Here is a 19,804-nt window from a genome sequence, read left to right on the forward strand (position 1 = left end):
GGGTCCCGCTGAGCAGATGAGCTGGGGGGGGGGGCGTGGACAGAGCTGGGCACTGCAGAGGTCTGGTGGCTGGCCCCCCCGGGGGGCCCCCAAACCCCTCGGTCCTGCCTCGAGGGGCTGCCCCCAGCCACCCCAGCGAGCCTGGCAGGTGGAGCCTGGGCCAGCACCCCCAGCTTCACCCCAAGCCCTGCCCCAGCGTCGGGGCCCTTCCGCCCGCACGCTGGTCTCTGGGGCGGGACGGCCCCCAGGCCGCTGGTTGGGGCTGCCTCCCGGCCGGCCCTGACAAAACCAGTCTCAGCGTCCGGGGCTGTGCCATGAGGTCCCCGCGTGACCTCGGGGAAGGAAGGGGGCCTTGTCCTGGGGAGACCCCGGGGCCGGCCGCTAACACGCTGACGGACACAGCAGCGCCCCCGGCTCCCGGCAGCCCCTCTGCACAGATCATCGACTCCCCCGCCCGGGGAGAGTGTGAACCGTTCTGGCAAAGGCCCGTCCCCGTGGGCAGAAACGCCGCGCGTGGCCGCAGGCCCAGAGCAGAGGGGCGCCGAGAGGTCGGGGGGCGGCTCTACGAGGAGGCCAGCGGCAAGGGCCGCTGTGCACTCAAGAGTGAGCCTGCTGGGCAGGGAGGCGGGGTCAGCACCGCCTGGAGGCGGCTGGGGGCCCTTTAACGCCCGCCTAGGGGGTGGTGGCCGTAGCATCTGCCCATGTCCGCCATGTCACCGCTCTCACCTGGCTGATCTCAAGCTGCTAACGTGATGTCCACCAGCCGCCGCGGGCCTCACGAGGACGGGGTACAGTGTGGGGGGGAGCGGCAGCCCTGCCTACAGAGCCCAAGACCTGGCAAGAGGCTGACCCCCGATCCGCCTGTGAGGCGGAGGACCGCAGCCTCAGATCTGAAAACACGTGGACACCCCCCAGCAGAATCCACCGGGGTCACACGGCGAAGGCAGAGCGACAGGGGGGCGGGGTGGGGATGGGGTGTCCTGGCTGCCCCGCTGTGTCCACTGACGGCCTGGGGGGGCCTCCAGGGTCACGGCAGGAGGCGGCCACCACGGAGGGGCCCACCCACAAGGACCCACGGTGAGGAGCGGGGCTGCAGGAAGGCCCGTCCTTCCCCCCGGCTGACCGCTGGCAGAGGACCGACGCTGGCCAAGGGAGAAGAAGGCAGGAGCCCTGGGAGCAGCCGGCGTGACGGGGCGGGGGGCGCAGGGCCTTGTGCTCAGCGTCTGGGGGGGCAGGGCAGGGCGGGCCGCTCCAGGACTGAAATGTCAGCGGGCACGTGCCCATCGAGGGCTGCCCGCGGGCGCCGGGGAGGCTGCCCTGCCAGGGGAGGGTCGCCGCGGGTGCTGCCTCTCCACCTGCCCTCCCCCACCCCCATGCGAAGCCCAGGGCCCGTGAGGGGAGGACCGGATGCCCCCTGCCGCTGAGGGGGGCTGGGACGAGAGCTGGGTGGAGGAACAGGGGCCCCGGGCGGTGCCAGGGCCAAAGGCGCCCGGGCGGAGGCAGCCAGTGCCCATGAGCGCCGGCAGCAGCTCTGGGCCGCGAGCGCGCACCCGGCCCCGCGGGCCTCCTTGGGAGGGGTGACAGGCCACAGAGAGACAGGGCCGGGCCGAGCGCGCCAGGGACAGCTGAGGGCAGGGACAGTGTGGCCAGCAGAGCCCTGTGCCTGCTGCAGCGGGGGCGGGAGGTGCCGTCACGGCCCCGCCGGGCACCCAGCCCCCCGGGGCTGCCTTCACCTCAGGCTCCAGTCCAGGGGGCCTCCGCAGTCCCTGGGTCAATGTGGTGCGCAGAGGTCAAGACTGCGTGTGGCCCTGGCACCCCGTGAAACTGGGAGGAGCTGCAGGGAGGCTGTAGCCGGGAGGGAGGCAGGTGGCCTCCGAATGTGACCTCAGCCGGGTTGGCGGCAGGAGGTGGGGGGGTGGGCGTGCTCCCCTGGGGCTCCCTGGGGGTCCTACTTCCAAGCGGCGTGCTGCTGGGGCGGCGCCAACCCCAGTGGCCGTTCAAGCCCCCCCAGGCCTGCACGCTGTCCATACCGTGGCTTCCAGCCCTGGGCCCACGATGGTGACCTCGGCCTTGGCCTCCCCATCCATGGAGCTGCCTGGGAAAGGCCCTGGAGGCTGCGTCAAGCCCCTTCCAATCTAAGCTGGGTGTCACCCACGCCTGGCTTCTCTCCCTTCCAACCGCGTCCTCCGGCTCTGTCACCAGCAGGTGATGGCTGGTTTGCCACACTCCCGGACAGCACTGTTTTGCGATGACGATCCTCTCACAGCACTGAAATGTATGCCCTTTTAGGCTGAAGGACAAAGCGTGGTGTCCGGGTGGTGGGTCACAGGACTTGTAGGACAGCCTGGAGCGGCCCCCCAAGCGGCACCTGCGGGGGCTCCCTCTCAGCTGCGCCCTAGAGGCCAGGGCCCCAGCCATTGGCTCTTCCCAACCCTGGCCACGTCTGCGGCACGCCACCGTGTGCCAGGCCCTGCCGACTGTCTGGGGGTAGGGTGGGGCTCCCCAGGACCAGGAGGGGCCACTGGGCAGGGCTGGGCACACACTGACCCCAAAGAAGCATGTCCGTGCGTCCCCACCCAAGACCCTCAACACAGACGACACGGCTGACCAGTGACTGCTGGGGAGCGGGAGGAACACCAGGCTTCCTGCAATGAGCCCTGTGAGGAAGTGCAGTCACCCCTGGGAGATGCGCCTGCCCGGTCCCAGAGGAGGTGCAGACTCCCTAGGCAGCACATGACACTCAGCTGTGCTGGGCTGAGTGCCCCACCTCAGCTCCCGAACCCCGGGCGTTCAGGCTCACCATGGCCTCTGGTCCCCCCTGGGCCTTGTACCCACAGGAGGCATACAGCAGGCACACAGCAGGTATACAGCAGGCACACAGCAGGTATACAGCTGGTGCATAGCAGGCGCACAGCAGGTATACAGCAGGCGCACAGCAGGTGCACAGCCAGCAAACAGCAGGTATACAGCAGGCCTGCTGACCGCTCCACAGTCCACAGCTCGGTGAGCCAGCGAGGGTGCTCCCGTGAGAACCGACACCTCGCAGCCACCTTGGCCGCCCCTTCTGGGGGCCCTGCCGTGCAGAGGCCCTAAGTCCCATCAGCGGGTCCACGGGCTGAGGCCGGAGCAGGCTGACTGCAGGGTGCTGGGGTCCTGCCCACAGGGCGCTCAAGGGGGCACCCTGGGGGCTGTCCGGGCGGGTGGGCACCCACGGGGGCCACAGCTGAGCTCCTCGTCTCTTCCACCCGGGCAGAGGCCGGCAGCCAGGCTGCGGGGGCTCCACAGAGGGCGGGTGGGGCGGGGCGGCCGGGCTGGGCCGGTGGGCTCGGCCTCCCAGCTGTCCTCATGCCGAGACAGGGACCCGGGCACCCGCGCCAGCCCACGGCGTCCACGGGTGACCCCTGAGCTGAGCTCTGGCAGTCCCGCACAGGGACAGGGAAGGCCCCCGGTGCCTGCAGGACGTCACAGGGGACAGGGACGGCTGCCTGGTGCTGCAGGACCTCACGGGGGAAGGGGCCCAGGCTGACTCAGGACCCGTGAACTCCTTCTGGGACGAGGGCCTGGCATCGTGGCTGAGGCTGGGCACGACTTCTGCGCTCCGTGGGCTGCCATGGTCCATGGACACCCCGGAATCCGCTCCTGCCCAGAGGCTGCCCTGCACACGCCCCGAGCCCAGCAGTCTTGACGTCACCCTTGGCAACATGCTGACGCAAAAGCCGGCAGGCGGGAGTGGGCCCTGGCGGGGGGAGACGAGGCTGCAGATGCCAAGCGGGGAGCCGGGGGGAGCTCTGTGGGGCTGCGTCTGGAGCCTGGCACTGGGTCCCGGGCCCCTCTGGTTTCTCGGGGCCACCCGGCCTCCACCAGGGCCCTTGGAGGCAAAGGCAGCCAGCCCCCCTTGTGGCCAGCAGTGGCGGGACTCACGGGCGGCATTGTCTCCGCCCGGCAGTGTTTGTTTTCCATCGAGATACTGCTGCTGGAGCATGAAAGGTCAGAATCACTTGGAATCCAGTGAATTTCCAGCCCTGCTTGAGTTTCTCATTGAGAATCTCCTTTTCTGGCGAACAGTCACCTCCCCAGGCCTGCGGCACCCAGGCGGGGGGCAGGCTGGGGGGGGCTCTCGCTCCAGGAAACACTGTGACGGCCCCAGAACCTCTGGGATGACCCACGGGCCTCGGAGAAGCCGCCTGTCCACCTGACCGTCCACTGGGCTCAGCCTGGCTGCCACTTGTCCACACGTGACGGGGCCCCAGTGTACGGAGTGGCAACGTGTGGGCGCCTGCCAGGCGGGGGTGATGCCGGAGCTGAGACCGGCTGGACAGGGTGGAGTGCAGGGGACAGGGCGGCCGCATTCCTCCATGGAACACAGGACGCCCCGGGGCCCGGACCCCCACGCCCCTCTTGAGCCAGCACTCCTGTGGGCGCAAGCTCCACGGCAGGACATGCCGGCCGACAGCCTGGGCACCCCGCCCGGCACCAAGGGAATTCACCCTGCCTGGCCTCCCGTCCTGGAGACAACACAGGAGGCGGCCTGGAGATCGGACCTCCAGAAGGCCTCAGGGCCCAGGGCCACCACCAGCCAGCCCTAGGGGAGCTGAGACAAGCCAGTGCCAGAGAGCCGGGGGGCGGAGTCTGGGTGGGCACACACCCATCTGGGCAGCCCGCGTCACCTCAAAGGCCAGGTGGCCCCAAACCCTCAGCTGTGCTCAGCAAGGAGCCTGGCCTCGCCCCGCCGCTGCCCAGGATCACACGCAGGACCCAGCAGCGGGGGCGGGCGGAGGTGGGCGCAGCTCTGGGAGGGAGACGGGCTGGCCCCGGGGGCTGCAGGCTGGCTGGAGCCCCACGCTGGAATCGGAAACCTCTTCAGGGCCAACTCCAGGTCTGCTCAGGACTCCTGCCTGTCTCAGATCCTATGCTGGGGGGCAGCCCAGCCACACCACCCCTGGCCAGCTGAGTGGCCTCCAGCACTGTGGCTCCCGGCGCCGGGGCCGCCTTCCTAGCTGGGCCTGCTGGCCACTGCCCAGCCTCCTTGTGGGGGGCCTGCCCCCCAGCCTGCCCAGCAGCTACCGTCAAGCCCCAGAGTCAAGTGTCAAGCCTCCCGAGCCCAGCTGGCCCTCGGCAACCTCCTATACTGGCCCACACGGCTCAAGGCTGAGCCCCCAGCCCACAGGGTGGTCCTCAGCCTGGCAGGAGGGCCTGAAAGAATCCCCAGCCCGTCCCCGACCTTGGGGACGAAACCTCAGAGGAGGTTCTTCACCCCGCGGCTGACGGACGCTCAGGACAGGGTCAGGTCGTGGGGCCCAGGTTCCCAGGACCGAACCCAGTGCTCGGGTGGGGGGAGCCGCTGTGCTCACAGAACCGCCGCATGGACCCGCGACTGGCCGCCTGCGCCCCCAGTCCTGCTGAGCAGCCAGTCTCCGCCCCGCCGCCTGGGTCCCTTCCCCATACACCTGCTGACCCCCGACCTCACCTGCAGCGAAGCCTCTCGGGGTGCCAGCCCCGCTTCCTCCCTGCCCTGGGAGGTGCACGGGCTCTGAGGGCCGGGGAGCAGGCCCCAGCTGGCCCCCCGCACTCCAGAGCAGCAGGCACAGGGTGTGGCCTGCTCGCAGGCCCCCTGGGCACCCTAAGGGCGCTGTGGCCCAGGGCGGTCTCCCTGCCCGGGGCTGCGGGTACAGTGGTTACTCCGTCAGAGTGGGCCGGGGGTCCTGGACTGGAGCGGCGACCGAGGGCTGCACTCTAGGCGGACGTCCTGACGGCAGGTGCGACCCTGAGGTCCTCGCTGGGGCCAGCAGCCGCCCAGGCTCCCCTTGAATGACGGCGGCGGCTGCCACCTCGCCCCAGGGGCCTCACCTTCCCAGGGGGCTGCGCTTGCAGCGGCGCGGAGAAGCCCGCCAGGCACTCACCGTCTGGTTGTCCTCGTAGAGCTTCAGGTCATAGCCGCTGAGCTCCACGCAGAAGATGATGGCGGTGACGCCCTCGAAGCAGTGGATCCACTTCTTGCGCTCTGACCGCTGGCCGCCCACGTCCACCATCTTGAAGGTCAGCTCCTTGAAGGTGAACTTGTTCTCCACGATGCCCGTGGTCATGTCCCGGGAGCGCAGGATGTCCTCCACGGTGGGCACGTAGTCGGGCGCGGCGATGCGCTCCAGGTCGTTCAGGTAGTAGGCCGCGTTGTCCTCCAGGTGATACTCGCTGGAGCGGCCGAAGCAGGCCTGCGCGCCGGGGTCGGCCCACAGCCGCCGCATGACGCCCAGCAGCTCGGGCGTGATCTCGCCCTTGCTCTCGGCCGGGCCCGTGAGCGCGAACAGCTGCACGGCGTCGTAGGCGCGGTCGGGGTTGTGGAAGTCGATCTTGAGCGCAGCCAGGGCGCGCACGATGCGCGTGAGCGAGTCGATGGCGTTGTAGACGATGAGCGGCTTGTACTCGCGGCAGGCCTCCAGGTTGAAGCCGCCGCTGTGCAGGATCTTCATCTGCTTCACCACGGTGCTCTTGCCCGAGTTGCTGGTGCCCAGCAGCAGCAGCTTGATCTCGCGCCGCTGCCGCTGGCTCTCCGAGCGCAGGTGGCGGTCGATGCGCCGCGACCGCCGGGCCGCCTCTTTCTCCTCTGAGCTTTGCCGGCATCCCATGGTCCGGCCGGGCAGCACCAGGGGCCCACCAGCCGCGGGGGGAGTTCGGACGACGACCACGAACGACGACGCTGAGACGAGAGGCTCGGGCCGGGCGCACGCGCGCGCGCCCCGGCGGAAGGAGCCGGTGCCCGCGCGCCCGGGCGGAGGGAGCCGGTGCCGGGCGGCGGCGCTCAGCGCGCCTGGGGGCGCGAGGCCGTGTCCCGCTGCAGCCCCTGCCCCGGCGCCCCCGCTCCAGCTGGCATGGCGCTTCCGCCGCGGGAGGCGGCCCAGCCCCCCCTCAGGGACACTCCGCCGCCCCCCCGGCCCACGGGGCCACCACCGTCATTCCCTGTCCTCCAGGTGGCGGGAGGCCGGCGCGGCTACTGCTGGCTGGGGGGCGACTCCCAGGGGTGTGACTGCAGGGCGGCGTGGGCTCCCAGGTGCGCTGACGTCCAGGGCTCTCCCTGCAGCGCCGGAGGCCTCGGTCATCCGCCCTTCACCTGCCAACGAGAGAACAGCGTGAGCCTCCTCCCACCACAGGCCAGCGGGGCGGGGGCCCTGGACGGGCCTGGGAGGGGGGATGAGGAACCACAGCCCTCTCTTCCCTGGAGCTCACCCCGCAGATCGCGGCGCCTGGAGACGCCCCCGAGACGCCTCTTCTGAGGGCAGTGACTGAACCACGGCCCAGGCAGCGGCGCCGCCCCAGCGAGGCTGGCCATCTGACTTAGAACAGAGACCCCAGATGATCCCCGCCAGGCATGCAGCGGGCCACGCAGGGCGAGTACTGAGGTCAACGTGTACACAATGCGGGCAGCAACCACACGCGTGTGCCCACAGCACACACATGTGAGCAAGGGGTCTGTGAAGTCACTCCGAGCAGCAGTGAGCTCTAGGTTGTGGCAGTTCAAGGGACTTGTGCCTTTCACCACGTTTCCTCCACTCCCGTCCACAGCTGCGTCCTAAGAAAGGTCTACAGACAGGAGTCCCCGCCTGGAACGTGGCGGGGGCCAGGTGGCTGTGCGGGGCAGGGGCCCAGTGGCTGACCCCGCCCGGCCCTTGGCCAGCAGCTCTGCGTGTCTGGCTCCAGCCAAGCGGCCGCCCAGGGCTCCCGGGGGCCCAGCCTCCTGAAGGTAATGCCAGCCACACTCGGGCTGCCTGGTGTCGCCAGTTCTGATTGTCTCAATTTTGGGCCATAAAGTCTTACATGCAGGCCCAAGTGACCAACTCCCTCAGCTGGTCGGCAACAGGGACAAGGGTTACCCAGGAGAGCAGGTCCCTCCTGCTGTCCGGGGCCACCAGAGGCAAGCAGGCCCCCCGAGGTGACCCCCACACCCCTCGGGACACAGGCCAGCCCAGGCAGGGGACGTGGCCTGGGGTCCAGCGGGCCCCTGCCCTCTCTGCGTGCAGGGCGGTGTCTGGATAGACGGCACCGATGCTGAGTCCGCGTGGTGCTGCGCACAGCATCTCCCCGGGGGGCCCACCCGCAATCCACCTGCTCCCTCATGGGCCCCCTCAGGCCCCCATGTACCCCCAGTGGGCTCCCCCCGCCACCACGCCCGCCCTTTCTCAGGTCTCTCCTTCCAGGTTGAGACCCTTACCAAACCCCACATACAAAAATTAACTTAAAAAAGACCAAAGACCTAAAACTACAGAACTCTCACCAAAAAGCACAGCAAAAGCTGCCTGACACTGGGTCTGGCATCCATTTCTGGGACGTAACACCAAAGTACAGGCAACAGAAGAACAAACTGGATTTCATCAAAATTTAAAAAGTTTGTGCATCAAAAGATGGCATCAACAGGTCAAGAGGCAAGCCACAGAATGGCAGAAAACATCCGCAAACTTTGTACCTACTAAGGGCTCAGCGTTGAGAACACACGCAGAACTCCTAAAATTCGACGACAGAACACAAGCTGATTCAAAACTGGGCAAAGGACTCAAGTGGACATTTATCTAAAGATACGTGAATGGCCGAAAGCGCGTGAAAAGATGCTCAGAATTGCTAAGTATTAGAGAAACATAAGCCAAAACCACACTAAGATACCCCCTCACAAGCTGTAAGGAGAGTTACTACGTGAACAAAGTGAAATCCTTGTGGACTGCTGCTGGGAAAGTCAACTGGTGCGGCTGCCGTGGGAAACAGCCCAGAGGGGCCTCGAGAGACTAAAAACAGATCTACTCCACGAGCCGGTGAGTCCACTTCTGGGTGTAGACCCAAAAGGACGGGCAGCCGGGTCTCAGCAAGATACTCGTTCACCTGTGTTCACAACAGTGTTATCCATCAACGGCCAAGAGGCGGAAGCAGCCCAGGAGCCACTGACAGGACGGAGGGGCACACGGGCCGGGGAATGTGATTCAGCCTCAGAAGAGCAGATGCCCGTGACGCGGCCACAACACGGACGTATCGCAGGGACACGATGCCCGTGACACGGGCCACAACACAGACAGACCACGGGGACACGACGCCCGTGACGCGGCCACAACACAGACAGACCACGGGGACACGACGCCCGTGACGCGGCCACAACACGGACGTATCGCAGGGACACGATGCCCGTGACACGGGCCACAACACAGACAGACCACGGGGACACGACGCCCGTGACGCGGCCACAACACGGACGTATCGCAGGGACACGACGCCTGTGATGCGGCCACAACACGGACGTATCGCAGGGACACGATGCCCGTGACACGGGCCACAACACAGACAGACCACGGGGACACGACGCCTGTGACACGGGCCACAAACACAGACCACGGGGACACGACGCCCGTGACGCGGCCACAACACGGACAGACCACGGGGACACGACGCCCGTGACGCGGCCACAACACGGATGTATCGCAGGGACACGATGCCCGTGACACAGCCACAACACGGACAGACCACGGGGACACGACGCCCGTGACGTGGCCACAACACGGACGTATCGCAGGGACACGATGCCCGTGACACAGCCACAACACAGACCAAGGGGACACGACGCCCGTGACGCGGCCACAACACGGACGGACCACGGGGACACGACGCCCGTGATGCAGCCACAACACGGACGGACCACGGGGACACGACGCCCGTGACGCGGCCATGACACGGGTGAGTGTGGGGACACGATGCCCGTGACACAGCCACAGCACGGATGGACCACTGGGACACGACGCCCGTGATGCGGCCACGACACGGGTGAGTGTGGGGACACGATGCCCAGTGAGGCAGGCCTGGCACTCGGGACAAACACCGTTGTGATTCTAATTCTCCGCGGTCCCGACCCAGGTCAGAGGCATGGAGACTGAAGGTGACGGTGGTGCAGGGCCGGCGGGGGTGCCGTGCTTCACGGGGAAGGCATCTCGGTTTAGGAGATGGGCAGGCTCTGGAGACGCTGCCGGGCGTGGCTGCATGACCTGGCTGTGCTTGAGCTGTGGGACTGCACCTGTTCACCCAGTTAAAGGGGCTTCCCCAGCGCTCCCGCGGAGAGGAACCCATCTGCCAGCTCGGGATGGGTTTGGGCGGAGAGGGTTCCGTGGGCCGAGGAGGAGCGACTAAGCCCGTGGGCCACAACGACCGCACCTGGAGCCCGCGCTCCGCCAGGAGAGGAGCCGCCGCAGTGAGACGCCCGCACACCCCAGCCCGGGAAGGGCCTCCGTTCCCCGCACGAGAGGAGAGCCCCCCGCGGCCACAGGACCCAGCACGGCCCAAGAGAGAAGAGTGAAGAAAAAGTTAAAGAATAGTTACAGGGGTAAATCCCATTACGCCTATTTTAACGCCCCCGTGAGAAAGGTGGGGCTGGTCACGTGGTCCTTGACCAGGGTGGCCACGGGGGTCAGAGGGCGCCCGTGCCCGTGGGCTGAGTCTGGGAGCTGCCACAGGCGGGCCGTGTGCGGGCCGTCAGGACCAGGCCCAAGGCCCCCGAGAGCCTCCCTGCAGCTGCACAGGGCTCAGACACAACCCCGGGGGTCTCCGTGGCAGGGCCAGCGCTTTGGGTCCAATTGGGCTTCCCAGGACCCCCGAGGGCGCCTCCAGTCAGCCCAGAGGCACAGGCCCAGGGCCGACACCACGTCCTGCCCTGGCCAGGAGCCGCTCTCCAGTCCCCAGCGCCTGACGCCCGGGATCCCCGCTGCGGCGCTGCTGGGTCTGCCCGGATTCCACAGAGGCGCGGGGCTGGGAGAGGCAGGTGGGGGGCGCAGGGGAGAGACTGACTGGGGAACTTAGCGAGGGCAGGGCCCAGACAGAGGAGGGGAGAGGGGAGAGACGTGGGCAGAGGGGCAGGCTGGCCAGTAGCCCACGGTGCACGCCAGGGACCGCGTGGTGCACGTGCTCACACACATGCAGACCCGTGCCCATGTGCGGCGCTGCACATGTGTGCACACGCTGGTCGAGGGACGTGCCTGCTTGCAGGTCCGTGTCTGTGCACAGGCGGGTGCGTGCATGCATCTGTGCCGCCGCGTGTGGTGTGTGACAAGAGGCTGCCCGTGGACTCGGGGCCCTCGCCCACAGTTACTCACTGGGCTGGCCGGCGGGCAGCGGGGGGCCTGCTGGAGACCCTCAACCCTCGAGGAGGGCGGGCATCGGGCCAAAGGCGGCAAGTGAGTGGTGATTGGGGCCCAGCCTTAGAGCACAGGCTGGGGTGAGGTGCTGGGCTGCAGGGGTGCACCAGGCTGGCCTGGGGGAAGTGAGGATGCGGGGGGCTGGCCTGACCATGGGGGGTGGCCTGCGCTCCGTCTGGCTGTGAACAGCACCCCTGGGCGCGGCAGGCTCTGCACACAGCGGTCCGGGCTGGTGGGCGCCCGGGGTCTGGCCCAGGCTGGGAGGCGGTCGCTCTGGTGGGGGGGGGGGGACCCTGGTGGGAAGGGGGCTCAGTGTGCACGCGTGGACCATCCCGGGCCCCCTGACAGCTGCAAGGGGAAACCGCATCCTCTGAACCTCTTGACACGCTCCACCCTGGCCCCTTCAGCAGCCTTGTGGACTTGCCGACCCGTCTGCCTGCAGACTCGGGGGCCGCCTGGGCAGGACCCCCAATCCCAGAGCCCACTCAGGACCTCGCAGCGGAAAGCCGCCCTCCCTCCCACAGCCTGGAGAGGGACGCTTCCCCTCGGAGCTTCCCTGTCCCGACCTCCAGGCCCCGCCCTGGCCCCTTCCCAGGACACGGCCCTCCCAGGCCTCAAGTCACAGAGCACGGTGCCAGCCTGGGGCCAGGGCGGGGGTCTCGGGCTCAGTGGGGCCCTACACATCTGCTGAGCTGCACCCTGGACGCCCCCCGGGGCCTGGCCCAGACCTCCAGCCCTGAGACTCCTGGGTCTACTGCCGCCCTCCCCGCGGCCGCATCAAGAGCTGGAGCATGGCTGTGGGACCGCAGCCCCCAACTGCGTGCCCAGCTGCCCCCCGCAGTCGCCACCCATGGCACCAGCAGGGAGCCCAGGGCCAAGGTCACCCAGGGTGTCGTGCCCAAGCCAGCCTAAGCCAGAGGGTCTCTGGGACGGAAGACGGCTTATCGGCTTAGAAGCCGAGGAGCCCTGGACCCAGCGGGCGGGGCGGCCTCGTCCAGCCCCTGCTTCCTCAGAGGGAGGCAGAGATGAGACAGGGCAGCCCCCTCCCCCAGGAAAGCCCGCTCCACGCTGAGCCCTGGGATCCCAGGCAGGGCTGGGCTGGAGGGGGCGTGTGGGGTCTAAGCAGAGGTCGCTCGTGTTGGGCAGCCGTGCAGGGCATCAGGGGAGAACCCCAGGGCGGAGGGCAGCCCAAACCCCAGGCAGGGCTGGCGCGGTCAGGCAAGACGACCCCAGCGCCGGGCCGCCAGCCTGACGCCCTAGCCAGCATGCGCCCGGCCCCCAGGGTTGGGGCCCCTGGGAGAGAGTGGTGGGGGCTGCTCCCCCCAGCCCCCTGCAGCTGTGCCTGGGCCGCCGGCCTGAGCCCCAGCGCCCGGGGCCTGGGCACACATCTCTGCCACTTGCCTCCGGGCCGGGATCGTCTCTCAGACGGGGGCCCCCGGCCCCAACCTCCTGGGCCACCGTCCCTGCTGACCCCATCATGTCCAAGAAAAGACGGTCTCCGCCCGCCCGTGCAGGCAGTCAGCTGCGGTCCCGCATCCCGCGCCAGGCGGACACTTGTGCCTGAGCACCGGGTCCCCGTGTGCCCTTGCTGGGTCTGCGGAGCTCGGCCCGGACCCGTCCGCCTATGGTCTAACCGCCCCCCCTCCCACCGCCGGGGGCCCCACCTCCACCCGCTGAGCATGAGCTGTGGCCCCAGGACGGGGCTTTGGCCTCAGGGCTCACGATCCCACCCGGCCGGCCCAGGCCCGCAGACACATGGGGCGGTCAGCTCGTGTCCTCGAACTCAGGGCAGCTGTGGGCTGGGCCTCGGGGACGCTGTGTCCCCGGGAAGCTGGCACACTGGGGTCCGAGGGAGGGCCTGGCTGCACCCTCAGTGTCTGGGGCCCGCGGGGCACGGCCTTCACCGCCGTCCCGCAAGCACAGCTCCCGTGTCAGCCGCATGGGGTGCCCGGAGCTGGGCACGGCACCCCAGGAATAGGACTCAGGTCTAGGGAACGGGCAACGCCCCCGGGGCTGCCTGTGGGGTGGGGGCCCTCAGACCCCCGGGAGCCCCGGCGCTGGCACAGCTGGTGGTCACCTGTTCTCGTTGCATGCAGCCCCGTTTTCTCTAAGCTGCCTTCTCACCAAGACATTTCTGCTGTAAAACTGGCCTCTTGTTCCTGCTTCGAACAGAAAGCCGCATCGCAGCTCCGGCCGAAGGAACGAGATCAGCGGGGTTGTAGCTGCCAGCCCGGGACTGCTGGGAGGCCACAGGCCCGCTCCCACTGGACAGTGGGGTCAGCAAGGCCGGGGGAGAGAGTTCACAGGCTCCAAACGGGGGCTTCCCCTCAAGGGAAAGGACAGAGGAGGGAGGCGGCCGACCCGGGTGGAGGGTACCGCTCAGGCCCCCTCCGTGGCCCAGCGGCCGCCCAGCCCCCAGCATGCAGAAGGGTGCACCCCGGCTGAGCCCCCCTCTGCTAGGACGGGAGGAGGGCGGCGGTCAGTGCTGCTCCCTTGGCCTCGCTCAGCACAGACACTGTCTCAGAGAACTGCTCCGCCCTGACCCCCTCAGCCCGCTTCATCAGACCACAGCCTGAGGCCCTCCCGATGGGCCACCATCCCCACCCGGGCTTGTCTGACCACTGTGGTGCCCTCGGGGGCCTGAGCTGGGTGTCAGGCTCCACTCTGGGCACGGGGGTGAGTCTGTGAACCTGGGGGCTTGTGTTCTGGTGGGGGAACCGGGGAAGAGCACCCAGCGGCTTGTGTTCTGGTGGGGGTACCAGGGAAGAGCACCCGGCGGCTTGTGTTCTGGTGGGGGAACTGGGGAAGAGCACCCGGCAGCTTGTGTTCTGGTGGGGGAACCAGGGAAGAGCACCCGGGAACTTGTATTCTGGTAAGGGAACCAGGGAAGAGCACCCGGGAGCTTGTATTCTGGTAGGGGTACCAGGGAAGAGCACCCAGGAGCTTGTATTCTGGTGAGGGTACTGGGGAAGAGCACCCGGTGGCTTGTATTCTGGTGGGGATACCAGGGAAGAGCACCTGGCGGCTTGTGTTCTGGTGGGGGAACCAGGGAAGAGCACCCAGGGGCTTGTATTCTGGTGGGGGTACCAGGGAAGAGCACCCGGCGGCTTGTGTTCTGGTGGGGGAACTGGGGAAGAGCACCCGGCAGCTTGTGTTTTGGTTGGGGAACCAGGGAAGAGCACCCGGGAACTTGTATTCTGGTAAGGGAACCAGGGAAGAGCACCCGGGAGCTTGTATTCTGGTAGGGGTACCAGGGAAGAGCACCCAGGAGCTTGTATTCTGGTGAGGGTACTGGGGAAGAGCACCCGGTGGCTTGTATTCTGGTGGGGGTACCAGGGAAGAGCACCTGGCGGCTTGTATTCTGGTGGGGGTACCAGGGAAGAGCACCCAGCGGCTTGTGTTCTGGTGGGGGAACTGGGGAAGAGCACCCGGCGGCTTGTGATCTGGTGGGGGAACTGGGGAAGAGCACCCGGCGGCTTGTGTTCTGGTGGGGGTACCAGGGAAGGGCAGCGCTGTGGAGACGGGAGTAGGGTGTGTGTTGGGGAGCTGTTCCAGGGGTGTGGTGGGGCGGGCCAGGGAGTTGACCTTGGAGGAGACAGGCCACCTCACAGGGGTAGGGGAGGCCAGGGTGGGGACACCCCAGCTGACACTGCCCGAGAGGTGGCTCAGCGGGGCAGCAGGGACCTGCTGGGCCCGGTTAAGGGCAGGCCCACCCCAGCAGCGTCCCTCCCATGGTTCCCCAGGGGGGCAGCTCAGCGTGGGCTCCCTGGCAGGGACCCCCAGGGGCCAGAGGGCAGAAAGTGCACGCCTCCCACCCGGAGATGCCCACCCTCCTGGGTAGATGCCGCTTGTGCCGGAGGCAGGGACGTGCTGGCCACAGGGCTTCCCTGGAAGGGCCCTCAGGGTGAGGCCAGGCTTCGGCTCCCTCCTGCCCCAGCTCCAGCTGGGGGTGGGGGCCTGGCAGACATCACTGCAGCAGAACCAGACTCTCTGCTGCTTCCAGACACGACAGCACCTTCTGAGATGACCCCTGCATGCCCAGACGCCAGGAACACTGGTCAGGGTGCTGCCGCCCTCCCAGCACCTGCCCCCTGGGCAAAGCCAGCCTCCCTCAGCATCCCCCCCACTGCCCACAGCACCCTGCCCACGCCCCCCACCCTGCCCACAGCACCCTGCCCGTGCCCCACCAAGGCCAGGGAGACTGCCCCTGAGCGCCCGGCCACAGCAGTGCCTTTGAGACCTAACACCTTTCCCAGGGACCCTGAGCCAAGGCCTCCCCCAGGACAGCCCTTCCTCGGCCCCGCCCGACCCTGCGCCCCCACCCCGGGCACCGGCTCCACGTCCCTCTGAGCAGACGGAGCTCCGGGCACCCAGTTCGGAGCCAACCCTCAGGTGACCTCGCCCAGGGGCCCAGGGCAGGGGGTCCCCTGCACTGACCAGTCCCAACAACCCACATCCCAGGCCTCTGGGACCTCTGCCCTCCCCGAAGGCCCAGGGCACCCCCAAACAGCAGGCGGAGGCCCCAGGCTCAGCGAGGACTCTTGGGGGGCCCTGTCACCCCCAGTGCCCCGCTCTGGAGGAAAGGGTCCTCTCGAGCCCCCCTCCTGCCCACCTCGCCCTCTCCCAGCCAGCTTCTGTGCGCCCACCGTCACGACCGCTTCACCTCCCGCTGAAAGCAACACGGAGCCCGGGGGTGGGCAGTGTGGGCCCCACACCCCCAACCCCCTGAGGGCCCGGTCGGCCCCCTGCCCCCTGCACACTGCGACTCTCCCCGGATGGCCCGAGAAGGGGCTTCTTCCCACCCCTCCTCGACCTAAGGCTGAAAACCCAACCCCGCGGCTTACATACTTGGGATCCGCCCAGGACCCAGAGTGGCCGTCCACCACGGGCCCGCCAGCCGGGGAGGGGGTTTGGAAGTGACCCAGAGCAGCGAGTCACCAGGAGACACCCACCGAAAAGGTGCTCTCTCACCAAGGCTGGGGCACCCGGGCTCCCGGGAGCGGGCGCTGTCCCTGCCAGCACCGTGTGCAGCCCCGGGCCCAGGTCCCTGGCCCGCGTGGGCCTGCCCCACGCTGACTGCAGCTTCCCCAGGCTTCCCGGTGCATGGACTCCCCGCGGCAGCCCCTGCCATGCGGCCCTGTCCACGCTCCCGACACTCGAGGCCGCCCTCCCGGAGACCAGGCCGGCGGGCGCTCGAGCTGCGGGGGACGGGGTGTGGGGGGGGTACTGAGATCAGGAAAGATGTGTAAGTGACCCTCACTTCCTTATTCACAACAACGTCCGCGAACGTGGGGAGAAGGGGGGCTCGTGCCCGGGAGACTCCACTGGCTCAGGGCCTGGGGACCCCTGACTCCTGTGCGTCTCCGAAGCTAACCCCCCGGCCCGCCACGGGCCGGGCCCCGTGCCCCAGCCTGCCTCCCGGATCCTCTGCAAGTGCCCCCCCTCGGAAGCAGCTCCCCACCGTCTGCCTCCCCCTAGTCTCTGCCTCTCCTGGAGCCGGCTGCAGCAGATGGGATGACGGGGCCTGGGGGGCAGCGTCCCCAGCAGCGGGCGGCCCCTCAGCCTCGGGATGGCTAAAGACGACCGGGGGTAGGGAGGTCCCTTCCTTGGCCCGCAGCCGCCACGGCAACCAGATGTGACATGACAGCATCTCCCAAGGAACATAGAGACCAGGCTGGAGGTTTCTCCAGGCCGGCGGTAATGGCAGGCTCCACGCTCGCGGGGAGGGAGGTGCCGACCCCAAGAGCCTGGGGTGCAGCAGCCATCTCTCCAGCCTGGGTGAGGGCGGGCTGAGGACGGACCCCCTGAGTCCTGACTCCGCTGCACATGGCCCCAGCCCCGGCCTGCCCGCCCCCAGGCGGTGTCTCTCCTCCGGTCTTCCCACCTGGGAGTGGCGCACAGCTGGCCCCCCTTTCCCTCCCACTGCCCACCTTCCCGGCCCCCCGGATGCACAGAGGCGGCAGGGTCTGCATCTCCAGAAAGTCAGGGGCCCCCGCCCACCGCGTGCAGCCCCGGGGACCCTCCCGAGGCCGGCGGCAGCCCCAGGGGGCTCTCAGCGGCTGGCACCGCTCCTCCTGCTGAGATGGGCCACCCCCGGGGAGTGCCCAAGCCCGTGGCCGCCTTGACCCGATAGACAGGGCTCTGGAGGGGCAGGGGCTGACGCGGGACCTGGCGGGCATGGGACCCGAGGTCAGGGGGCGAGTTGGGGATGGCGGGAGGCTGGGCAGGGGCGCTGGCCCAAGGCGTGGATCCGGCCGCGGCCCCTTCCCGGCACTGACCCTTGGGGGCCTCCAGACGGGGAACGGGGTCAGCGTGCTGTCACTTGCAGGGAAAGAGGTTCTCTGGCTAGGGGGTGAGCTGACAGCTGTAAGGGGCACCGGGAAGGGGACCTGGGGGCACTGTCCGGGGCGTGCCCGCCCCCGCCCCCGACCTCCTGCAGCCCGAGGCCCCAGCCCCTGCTCTGGACTGCCCCCGACGACCCCTCGGGCCCTGGCTCCCTGCTCCCCAGGGACACACGAGGCAGAGCCGCTGTGTTCAGCGCCACCCCTGGTGTTACTTACGACCCCCCCACACACACAACACCGTGGCTTCCTAACCTGCAGCATGGCTGGACCAGTGCGTGCGGCGGGTTCCCTCGTGCTTACGGGATGCTGGCTCCGCGGGGCGGGGCGGAGGCTGTGGGCAGGTTCTGTCACTAAGGTGTTCCGCGGCCCACAGGTACCCGGCAGGAAGCAGGTGCCAGATGAACGCACCCCGCCCTTTGTACCAAGCGAGGGAGGGGCCCGCTCCAGGCAGGGAGCAGCTGGCGGGGACTTCCTCGAAGCCTTCCAGCAAGGCCGGGGGCCGTCCCCCACCATGATGGACACGGTGGGTGCCCGGACACACCCTGACCAGGCTGGCCCTCCGGCTGGGAAGCCTGCAGGCCCCACGCCCCCCGCCCCACCCTGAGGCCCCTTGCAGGCCCCAGCCACCCACCCCCAGCCTCGGCCTCGGCACCCAGCCACCATGCATGCCCTTCCCTTCCTCCGTCTCCTGCCCCAGCAGCGCCCAGAACAGCCAGCCACAGGCCTGGCACGCCTCTGCACTTCCAGAGCAGGGGGCTGTGGGTTCCATCCCTGGCCAGGGGAACAAAGACCCCCGTGTCTGCGCAGCATGGCCAAAAGCAGGCCAACGCACCAGGAGAGCATGCCGCCGGGCTGCGTGGGGCAGGGCCCAGCCCGGGGCGCGGTGGCTTCCTGGAGGCGGCGGGCGGCGCTGGGAAACCAGGGCGGCCCACCTGGACCCTCCTCCCAGCTGCCGCCGCCCGCCGGGCAAGGCCGGGGATGGGCACGCGTGCCTGGTGTTATCACAGAGGAAATCGATGCCTGGCACCAGCCCAGTGTTTCAGGGAAATGAACAGATTCTGGCCGAGGACAAAGAGAGTTTGATTAATCAGAAATTGGATAATGGAGGCAACACTCTAATTATTTTTTTCTTCCCGGCGTTTTCTGGAGAAATATGTTTGCACAGCGCGTCAGACGTAACAGAGAGGGTGAGGGGGCGGCCAGGACGGGGGGCAGAGCCACCGCACTCACACAGGCCCACCAGGGCTGGGGGGGCAGGCTGGGTCCTGGGGGTCATTCCGAGGGGCCCCAGGAAGCAAGGGGGGACAGGTGGGCAGGCCAGAGGCGCGCACACACCTCGGGACAGCGGGGCCCTGACCAGGAGGTCAGGCCACCACAAAACCAGGAGAGGCAGGGGCTGGAGGAGCCGGGGAGGGCGCAGATGGGTCAGCGGCTGCCGGACCGCAGGCGGGGCTTGACAGTCTGTGACCCCCACCCCCCACCCCCGCGTGGAGGACTCTAAGGGGCTCACTCCTAAGCCCTTTCACGGATCCTCCAGGGACTTCCCTGCAAGAGAGCGCTGCCTCAATTTAGAAGTAAATAACTCCAAACTCTGCGACGTGCAGGTTCCTTTGGAAAAGAGACGAACTCAGAGAAGCCACAGTGTGTGAGGCTGCTCGCCACGCACACCCGCTGCTGCCAACAGGCTGCCCAGGCTGCTGCCATCTGGCCGCGCCTCCTGCCTGAGGGCCAGGCCCCACGAACAGCGCAGGAGAAGCCCTGCGCGCGGGAGGCCAGGCAGCAGCCCCCGCGGGCCCCGTGCTGGCTCCGGCCCAGCCGCCCATGGGCTGGGGGTGGGGGGCAAGGGAAGGACAGGGTGGGCACCGGCCCGGGGCACCGTCCCAGCACGACGGGCCTTGCTGGGCACGCACACAGGGCCCCCCGGCCTGATGCTCTGCCACACGGTCCTCACAGACGCTTAATGGTGCGTAATGCGGGCCCCGCAGACGGTGCAGCTGGTTCTGCTCGCAGTGCCGAGTCCCCGTGGGGGACCCCACCCCTCCCGCCAACACGCTCCTCCGGGCCCCCCACGTCCCAGCTCCTGGTCCCACCTGTCCTCGACCCCCTAGGAGCCTCATCGACCCCCTGCCCTGGCTCCTGGTGTGCGGACTCCAGGGCTCCCGCGCCCGCCGGCTCTCGCCTCGGACCGCCACACGCGCCTGGGTCCACCCGCGTCGCTCCTGGCTCCCCGCATCCCACGCAGCCTCTGCGGCCCCCTCCTCGCCGAGGCCGGCCCTGTTCTTCCAGAGCCGTCCTACCTCTTCCCCA

The 19,804-nt window shown here is 68.5% G+C and overlaps 2 protein-coding genes across 4 annotated transcripts in view; one reads left to right on the forward strand and one right to left on the reverse strand.

The window, feature by feature from the left end:
- The window catches only part of RSPH14 (radial spoke head 14 homolog), a 47,046-nt gene that overhangs the window by 16,534 nt on the left and 10,708 nt on the right, over positions 1 to 19,804 (forward strand). The window lies entirely within an intron of this gene.
- Positions 1 to 19,804, reverse strand: part of GNAZ (G protein subunit alpha z) — a 31,533-nt gene that overhangs the window by 8,416 nt on the left and 3,313 nt on the right. For both annotated transcript variants that reach the window (XM_070475701.1, XM_070475702.1), the window contains exon 2: positions 5,901 to 7,105. In XM_070475701.1, the coding sequence (XP_070331802.1) occupies positions 5,901 to 6,623 (723 nt within the window). In that variant the 5' untranslated portion in view covers positions 6,624 to 7,105. The remainder of the gene's footprint in view (positions 1 to 5,900; positions 7,106 to 19,804) is intronic.

Source organism: Odocoileus virginianus, chromosome 12 (assembly GCF_023699985.2).
Source record: "Odocoileus virginianus isolate 20LAN1187 ecotype Illinois chromosome 12, Ovbor_1.2, whole genome shotgun sequence".
NCBI lineage: Eukaryota > Metazoa > Chordata > Mammalia > Artiodactyla > Cervidae > Odocoileus > Odocoileus virginianus.